At 37.4% G+C, this 9855-nt stretch overlaps 1 protein-coding gene across 1 annotated transcript; it reads left to right on the top strand.

Moving 5' to 3' along the window:
* Positions 1-5271: 5271 nt before the first annotated feature.
* Positions 5272-9579, top strand: LOC146936917 (uncharacterized). The gene is made up of 2 exons (XM_085749298.1): positions 5272-5371; positions 9248-9579. Exons 1-2 carry the CDS (start codon positions 5272-5274, stop codon positions 9577-9579), a joined length of 432 nt encoding a protein of 143 aa, XP_085605424.1.
* Positions 9580-9855: the final 276 nt, after the last annotated feature.

The following is a 9855-nucleotide window of genomic DNA, read 5'->3' as shown; positions in this document are numbered from 1 at the left end:
CTATTTTACCAATTTCTGCTTCAACATCCTGAATACCTTTGCTTCTCTTGATACATACTCTGATTCTGAATAGAAGGGCTCATTTGCTAGATACAAAATTGGACCTCTAGCTTGTTCAGCTAAATGCATATTCTCCAAGTGACGTCTCACTGCAGCAGCTTGGATTCTAAGACATTTTTGGCTTACAGCATTTAGCAGTTCAAAAGCTTTGCTCTTCAGAGATGTCTAACGATCCTCATAGTCAACAGACAGTGTTGGAATTCTTCTTAGTTGCACTAGAGTTTGCATTTATGTGCTAATATTTTGTAGCTCAGATTCAATGTAATAATATTTCAGAATGTCTAATGGTGGTTGTTCAAGAATCTGAATATTAGATGAAGATGAAGGTTGGTCAGAAACACTAAGAGTTTGGTGATGAAATGGTTCAGAATCTGAAATGGTCATTTGTTGAGAAGGTTGTGATTTTTGTGGTGTTGAGGTCATTTGTGGTTTAGGTAGTTGTTGTTGGGGGCTTTCTGAAGTAACTTCCTTAGAAGCAACTTCAGAGGCTCTTTGTAAGCTAAGGTTAGCCTCTGATAGTTCACCTGAATAGTGACTAACCAGATTGTCTACGACCAACTTGTCTTGAGTGTGTTCAGGAGCAGGTGGTTGAAATGATGAGGGTTTAGTCGAGACCTTATCAGGAACAACTATGTTGAGTGGTTGAATGACTTGAGGTTGGAAAGGATGATTGAGGGGTAGTCTTTCACAGACTTGGTTTCTTCTTTCAGACAATTCACCTATTTTTTCATAAATTAAAGGAACCATATGCTCAAAAGGTATTGTCTGAAAAGGCTTTTTGTGGATCTTGGTTGATGTTGATTGGCTTTTTGTAAGTTTAGGGTAACGCTGTCCTAGAGGTACATCATAATAATCAGTGGATAATGATGAGGTGGATGAGGTGGAATCTGATTCTACATTAACAACTGCTTCTGACTCAAAAGCAAAACCCTCCTGGACATCTTCAGTACCACTTACAACCATCATCAAGTTCTCTGCTTCTAAGGTCACTTGTTGTTGAAGATCCTCGGTAGCTTGAATAACTTCTTCAGCAATAGCAGCTACATCTTTTCCGACTATGCTAGATGCAGGAACCTCAATCTGCTGTGAGAGCTCCAAGGCCTTCTAAAGAGCTTCGGCAACAGCATCTTCAGCCTTTTTCTTGTTCATTTCCCTTATAACCGATCAATTGAGGCTTCAACGCCTTCTACTTCCTCAACCACATAGGGAGATTCCTTGATCTTCCTTACCGTAGGCTTCCTCTTCTTCTTGGGTACTGGTGGAAGTTCAGAAGCACTTTGGGTGGAGGCTGCAGCTTTACCACTCCTGGTCTTCTTCTTCAGGACCACATCAGTGTCCAGATCCTTAACTTCTTCTTGAATAGACAGAACCACAACAACTTTCTCTTTCTTAGCTCTTTTAGTAGGCTGTTCAGCACCCAAATACTCTTCCTCTGGCATTTCCTTTCTCTTTCCCTTTCTACTTCCTTCAACAGGTAGCTTAGTTATTGGCATATCCTCAAGAACCTCTTCCAAACCTATAAACTCACCAGTTCTTGTGTAATGATCACTAAGAAGTGCCATTTGAACTGCAAGAGAATCCTTCTTACAGATTGGAGGGAAATCAGCATTCAGTTGTGAGACCACCATGGATTCACTAATATCTGACTTCAGAGGCGTGAACTAATATTAACAACTTTATCGATTAACTTCCGTCGCGCTACTCTGATTCCCACCGGTTGGCTTTAACCAATACTCTAATCCGTTGAGACGAGTGAATTTCGCACTCCTTCTATCATTACATTACTATCTTCTTGAACTATTCTCAAGGTTTTCTATGTTACATTCAACTTTGCAACTCTGTGCTACCCTTTGCTTGTAAGATTTAATCTCTAGGTAGACTTACCTCTTGACATATCAATGTCATACTTACACTTGTTCTCGAGCAATCTCAACTCATATAGAACATCTTTGTTACTACATACTTACTATTTCCATGAACCGTCCTTCCGACTTCCCATGGTAGACTCATCTTGCACTCGGGCATACCTTCCTTAAACATCTAACATGTATCTTCATATTCTCGCATACTATATTTTGCTTAATCATACCAATGCTTGCTCGTTGGTTTTTCTTTTAAAGAAAACTTCATAAACTCGCACACGGGTCATTGACGTTGATGATTTTCCACTATATAAATATATTGAATCTAGGCCACAATCGTTACTCTAAAATCACAGAACGAGTCGATAACACATATGTGCCATCAAATCTTAGTTCTAGTAAGTTTAGTCCACTCTAAGCGAATCGTAACAGACCGGTACCTACAAAATTTTCATTTGAATTTCAAAAATGTCAACTTCAATCACCAATATGCGTATATCTTTCTAAAATCATGTAAACTTTATGATTCAACATCCTAACGAGCATTACCAAGTCAATCAAGCAAAACATAGGTTCGAGGGGTACTCATAACTCTGCAAAATCTAAGAACCTTGTGATTTCACATAACTCTAATTCCTTTCTTCATGTCTTCACATCCGTGACGCCCATTCTAAAAACCGAAACCTTTAAACTCTTGATCTAGGCTCCTTCTTATCTCTTGTCACATTAACTTCCTAAGTTACCTTAAACCGTATCAATTTTGTTAATGGTTGCCCATGCCTTTTTCCTTTAGAAACCTTAGGATGTGATATGCATTCGTTACTTGATGTCAAAAAGGTTTTCGTCTCATAAAAGATTGTGAAAACAACCCCCTAATAGACAATGCAACCCTAGAGACGAACTGTCAGTTTTTGGAAAAACTGAAAATTTCGTTCCAGGTTCGTTATTGGCGAGTTTCTTCAGCTCAATTTTTCGATAAACATTCTTTGCATGAAAATCTCATTTCTCAAGTAATCCAATGTAATTCAGTCATTCCTAACATCGAAAATATTCTATAACATATGCATGGCAACATCAACCTATTTCGATACAATTCTCGGCACGCCAAAAATTAATGCCTTAGTCCTGATAACATATAACTTTACTTAAATCTTTAACTTCCTCTACTACGAGTAGCTTACCTCATTATGTTGCTGCTTAACGCAACTTCTCGAACACTAGAACCTTGTCCACTCTGAACGGACGAGTCCATAACGCTTTTCCTGAGAGCCTACTGATTTCGTCAATCTACGTCGACTTCTTTCTATATGGTAGCCTTGCACTTGTGTTCCAGAATACCATCCCTTTCTACGCATATAACCCGTTCCAACAAAGACTCTTGCTGAAGCTTCAGGTCCTACTAAGATATTTCCATATTCTTCGCTTACGGATATATGAAGTATCATTAACAACTTACCCATCGATGTCGGAACGTCCCTTCTTAATACTGCCTACTTTCCCGAAGGATTCTTACTTCTACTTGCTTAGTTCACCAGCCACCTACTGACACGATCAACTTCTTACAAATACTCATTCTGATTTCTTGCTTCTGAATTCACACTATTCAGTGCATCTTCATCACATACTTCATTCCTCTTGGGTCCTATTCAGCTCTTAGGCATCCGTTCTAATCGTCATATGCTAAATTGAGTTGATCAGGCTCAACTAACAACAACAACTAGAACATTTACCCGGAACCCAATGGCCCCACTACCTTTGTTGTAACTTAATGACCCAATGCACGATCTGAATCGACCTGCTCTGATACCAATTGTAATACCCACATGAAATGTATCTAGAAAGTTTAGCGTGTGCATTAGTTTAGTATTAGATACATTAAAATTTTACAACATAAAAACTTCGAATGTATATCTTATACAACAATATGCGTTCGTACAATAATAATACAACTTAACTTTTCTAAAGTATTATGAATACATCCTTGAATGTCCATATCTTCCTGCAGCGGGTACGAACGAATCCTTGCTGAAACATCCATTCGGCTACTAGCTTGCTAAACCATCCTGATATCTGAAACAAATAAGGATTGGGATGAGACATAATGTCTCAGTGAGTTCCACCTAATCCTAGGCTATAGGTAACCTCAGGGGAAACCTACGGTCACCACGTGTCTACAATACAACCTGCCGGTTGATTATACGTGTGTGGGGACTTTCATACTTAGACTACCGTGTATACTAGAACCGTCATAGTCTCATCTTAACTTGTTATAGGCTTCACTTCTATACGTGTCATGGCGGTCAAGGGGAATCTAAAACCGCATTGCCAAGGATACGCTCTACGTATTGAGGCCTAAGCATACTATAATCATGACACGGTTCTAAACCGGACGATTAGGGGAAACCTAAGATCGTCATCGGCATAACTTTCTCTATTTGCTCTATGCATACATACGTTGTGTCTAACAACATCTCTTATCTTGCTATCGTACTAGTTCTTGACGATCGATGCCAAGGCTCTACTAATTCTTGACGGTCTACGTCAAGGCTCTATAACATAACATAAATATGTCTAATAAATATGCATAGTCAAATTCATTAAGTTAGCGTGTAACAAACAAACATTATCTGAGTTCATTTTACGAAGAGCCCCGGGGTGGAGTAAACCCGAGCACAATCCCTATCTAACCTTTCTAAGGTATAACCAACGACACTCCTGTAGCGACGCGCGGCTCCTTTATGGCTAAACCATTCCCCTTGGAGAACCCCTTGAATCCCGCCTAGTGTGGACCACAAGAGACACGAACGCTACATCTTGTTAAAGCTTTCTATATGAATAGATATCTAATCGCTTCACAACTTTATTAAAGTCTTTAGTCTATGAATGCATGAGTATTAAATCTATATATACTATCTCTTTTACCTCGGATCCTTAAACGATCCCACTAGAGGTAAACTATATGCTTACTTAACTTTCTATGTGAAGAGATATATAATCAATTCACGTCTTGCCATGCTCGTATGGCACTCTAGCTTCTATACGAAGGGAATACACTTTATCACTTCGCATCTAATCAAGCATACTACTCATGTCTAGCATTATATTCTATTCTTCACTAACTATTCTAGTTCCTGACAAACTTTGTCAAGGCTCTATTTCATTCCCTTCCTGAATGATTAACTTTCTACCCGATTCTTGTTGTACTATTCTCTCATTTGCCATGCTATGTTAACATTGTCAAATACTTGCTTTTTATCAAGAAAACCTTGCTCAAGATTTATCATATAGGACCTTGGTTTGAGGGGTTTACTTCTATAAAAAGATTGTATAAAGAAAACCGTTCTAAAAGATGCCAAAGCTGCCTGAAGCAAGCAACCAGTGTGCTGCCACACTGTCTACTCGCGAGGCGAGTAACTTTGCTCGCAAGGTGAGTAACCTTACTCGCTGTGGTGAGTTGGAGGTGAGTAAACCCCCAGTTCTGGTGGTCTAGCTCGCCTAGCGAGCTACTTGCTCGCTAAGGCGAGTTATGACAGTCCAGCACTTGTAAAAATGGTATTTTTGACCCAAAAACCTCAAAACCAAGTGTCTCTATGCATATTATGACTCTAGGGGTCATAGAAAACATGTAAAACATTTGTATGGAAAGTATTTACAAGGTTTGTAAGCATGGCATGAAAAGGGCAACTAACTTATATATAAAAACCCTAAGTTTTCATATTATGCTCACATGACATATACATAATCCCAAAGGTAAGGAATACTAACTATGGAACTCACCTAAACAAGATTCTTGTAGCATCTCCAAGTCCCAAGCTCAAACAACCAAAACCCTAGCTCTTGGTTCATCAATCCATCTTTAAAATCACCTTTCTCCTTGATTCTTAACCATAAAGAAACATCATCATGCACAAGGTCAAGCTCCAAGCATCACCTTCACTCAATCATCAACAAAACCCTAACTTCTTGAATTTATTCTTGAGAGGAGAAATGGAGAGATCTAACTTAAACCAAGCTTCCACATGCTTTAAAGATCATAAGGGGTCATTACTTAACTTGGATCAATGTTGGAACAATTTCTTGGATGGTAAGGAGAAGAGAGGGAGGCGTAAAAGATAGAGAGAAGGAGGAGAAAACTCTTTCTCTCAACCCTAGAGAGAGAAAGATAAGTGAATAATGAATATTCTTGAGCCAAAATCACTTATATACTCCTTTTCCAAGCAATTACCAAATTGCCCTTGCCTCAAGCGTGTTTAATACGACACTGATACTTATCTCGTATTTAGCTGACATTTCATGATAAATATTTCCGTCAAACTTCGTTCTGAAATATTAATCCTCTGACACGATCGACTGGTAATATTCTGATACTGACAGACGGGATATTACACTCGCCATGGCGAGTTAAACCACAGAAACCATGGTTTACTCGCCACCAACTCGCCATGGCGAGCTGACAGTTTCGGGCAGTTTTTGGCAGTTTCGGTCGGTTTTCTCTGTGATGTTTTTACAAAAGTAAACCCCTCAAACCAAGGACCTCCTTGATAATCTTTTAAAAGGTTTTCTTGAGAATGAAGCAAATATTTAATATATTTAGTAACGCATGGCATACGAGAGAATGATATGATATATGTCGGGTAGGAAACTAATCTTTAAGGAAGGGAATGAATGTATAGCCTCGACATAGTTGGTTGAGAACTAGAATGCTAAGCATGAGCCCTATGTATGATAAGACGCAAAATGGTTAGTGTATTATCTTCGCACATGAACTAGAATGACCATGCAAGCATGTTAAGCCGTGAATAGATAAGCTAATCCCTTCACTATGAAAGAATATGTCTATGTAGGAAGTTTACCGCTAAACGGGTATATCACGGACCGTGGTAAACGACCAAGTATGTATAGGTTTAACCTTTCATGTATGTATGATCAAGACTATGAAGTATGTGTAGTTTACCACAAATAGGATCGTATATGGATCTGTGGTGAATGAGTATGTAAGACGTAGGTGTCGTGGGAACGGGATAAGCTCCGCAAGGGGGGCCCGCATGTCACTGAGGAAGTCCGAGGTACCTTAGCTAGGTTTCCATCGGTCATGTATTGGATTGTACTTGGGGTTACTCCACTCGGGGCTTTCCGTAAAATGAACTTAGATAATATGTTTTTTCAACGTTAACATCTATGTATGAATGATTATGATTATGTATGATTATGATATGACGTTATACACGTACAAGTTTATGAAATAGAGCAAGTTATGAATATTATACCGACGACGATCTTAGGTTTCCTTAATCGTCCGGTTTAGGATCATGTCTTGTATAAGCATGTTAAGTCTTGATGCGTTTAGCATATCTTGAGTTAGCGGTCCTAGGATCCCTTGACCTCCATGACACGTATGATGTAAGCAAGACCTATGACCAGTTAAGATGAACCTACGACGGATCTAGTATGCACGACCGTCTAGGCAAGCATGACCACACACGTATAATCAACCGTCAGGTTGTAATGGAGACACGTGGTGACCGTAGGTTTCCCCCGAGGTTACCTATAACCTAGGATTAGGTAGAACTCACTGAGACATTATGTCTCATCCCAATCCTTATTTGTTTCAGATAAACATGATGACATTGCAAGCTCGTAGCTTGATGGATATTTAAGCAAGTGTTCGTTCGTACCCGCTAAAGGATGTCATGGATTATAACGATGTTCTTACTATGTTTTAGACAAGTTGTGATGTATTGGTATTGTACGAACGCATATTGTGGTATAAGTTATTCTTTCAAATGTATTCAAGTTGTAAATTTTAATGTATTCAGTATCAAGTTAATGCACGTGCTAAACTTTCTAGATACGTTTAGTATGGGTTTTACAATAAATATAACAAAATCACAAGACAAATATTCGTCACTATAGCTTAAAAAAAAAGACAATATTCATCACATATAATATTAAAAAAAAAACATGACAAATATTTGTCAGTTATTTATAAAAAAAAAACATGAGACATATATTTGTCATGGATATATAAAGAAAAATACAAGTATAATATTTGTTCATAAATACATAAAAAAAATATGAAACAAATATATATCATTGAAAAAATATAAAAAAAAAGACACGAAACTATTATCTTTCATTAATACATAAAAAACACAGGACAAATATTTATCTTTGATAAATATTAAAAAAAAATGGAACAACTATTAATCACTCATAAAAAAACACGGGACACATTTTTTTATTTTTTTTTTGACAAAAACAATCACACGACAAATATTTGTCATTGATAAATATCAAGAAAACACTAGACAAATATTTGTTAATGATACATTTAAAAAAGGAGACAAGTATTTGTAATTGGTGCATAAAAAAAGTACGAGACAAGTATTTAGCACAATTTATTTTTTCGGAATTTTTATCATTGATAAATATATAGAAAATGGGATAATTATTTGTCAATAATAAACACATAACATATATTTTTCATTATAAGTATAAAAAAAGTAGGAGAAAAACTTATTATTGATACATAGAAAATTATGGCTCAAATATTTTGCATTGATAAAAATAAAATAAAAAATTGTTAAAATATCAGTCATTAATATACAAAAAAGTATGGGAGAAATAGTTGTCGCAGGTAAATCTAGAAGAAGAAAAACAAGGGAAAAATATTTGTGATTGATACTTAAAAAACAACAAACGTTTTTCCTTGATATGCATAAAAGCACGAGAGATATATTTTTTTTAAAGGAGCACGAGACGTATATCTATCACTAATAAACATAAAAAATACGGGACACATATTTGTATTGTGGCAAAAAGAAAAACGGACATATTTAAAAAAACGTGAGATAAATAAATTTTAATGATAAAGAAAAAAATAATATATTTTTTTGATTGAAAAATAATAGTCTATCACGTGTGCATTGCACAAGTTAACACACTAGTAATAATATATTCTTGGATGCTATTGTTCACTCAGTTCATGCTATTTGGTGGGCTAGAAATAATATCTGGTTCTCGTCAAAAATCCCAAGTCTTCATTCGGTTCACGTGCGAGTTCATGCTTTGATTGGTTTGAGTGGCGGTTTATCCTCTGGTAAATGTATTTCTTCAGATGCCCCTATTCTTGATTTGTTTCGAGTCCCCCATCATCAGAGGATGTTAAAAGAGGTAGTGACAGTTTGTTGGAAGGCGCCAACAGCTCCTTGGGTGAAAGTTAACACGGACGGATGAGGCATGTGGTGGTTTGTTTCGGGACCATTTAGGTACTTTACTGGGTGCTTTTACTTGTAATTTGGGTCATTGTTCTATTTTTGATGCAGAAGTGTTCAGTTATATTTTAGCTATGGAATTTGCGGCACATCATGGTTGGTCTAATATTTGGTTGGAAAGCGACTCCTCTAGTGAGCTTCTAGTCTTTAAAAATGTGTCGTTGGTACCTATCCTTCTTCGCAACCGCTGGCACAATGCTCGCGCGCTTAATATACAGGTTATTTCTTCTCACATCTACCGTGAAGGCAATAGGTGTGCTGACGGGTTAGCTAACTTGGGTCATTCTGTTGTTGGGGAAGTGTGGTTGTTAGCTTTGCCATCAAAGTTTCAGCAGGATTTCCTTGAGGATCGTTGTGGTTTACCTCGATTTCGTTATCCGTAGGCAGCTGGCTTTTTTGTTGTTTATATTTTGTCTGTTTTTTTTTTCATTTCCGTTTTTTTTTCCGAGGGTTTTGGCCTAGTCCCCCCTCTTGTATTTTTCCCCTTTTTTTAATAAAATTTGAGTTTGGCGGTATAGGATGGGAGTTCATCTGGGTGCCAACCTAGTTGGGATGTCGTTGCTTCTCCTTGATGTCTGTCCTCTCTCCTGGTTTACCGGAAAAAAAAACACACTAGTAATATACTAATGCAAAGCATGATTTAGGAAAAATAATCACAC

Source organism: Medicago sativa, chromosome 3 (genome assembly GCF_051527215.1).
Source record: "Medicago sativa cultivar Bolivia chromosome 3, Bolivia_mono, whole genome shotgun sequence".
Lineage (NCBI taxonomy): Eukaryota > Viridiplantae > Streptophyta > Magnoliopsida > Fabales > Fabaceae > Medicago > Medicago sativa.
This window is presented reverse-complemented; position numbering and strand designations above follow the sequence as displayed.

What these genes read in the sequence shown, in the direction of transcription:
- LOC146936917 (XM_085749298.1), top strand. Translation starts at nt 5,272, where the DNA reads ATGCCAAAGCTGCCTGAAGCAAGCAACCAGTGTGCTGCCACACTGTCT. An exon ending in GAGTAACCTTACTCGCTGTG is followed by an intron (nt 5,372 to 9,247) that starts GTGAGTTGGAGG and finishes TTTTTGATGCAG; the next exon opens with AAGTGTTCAGTTATATTTTA.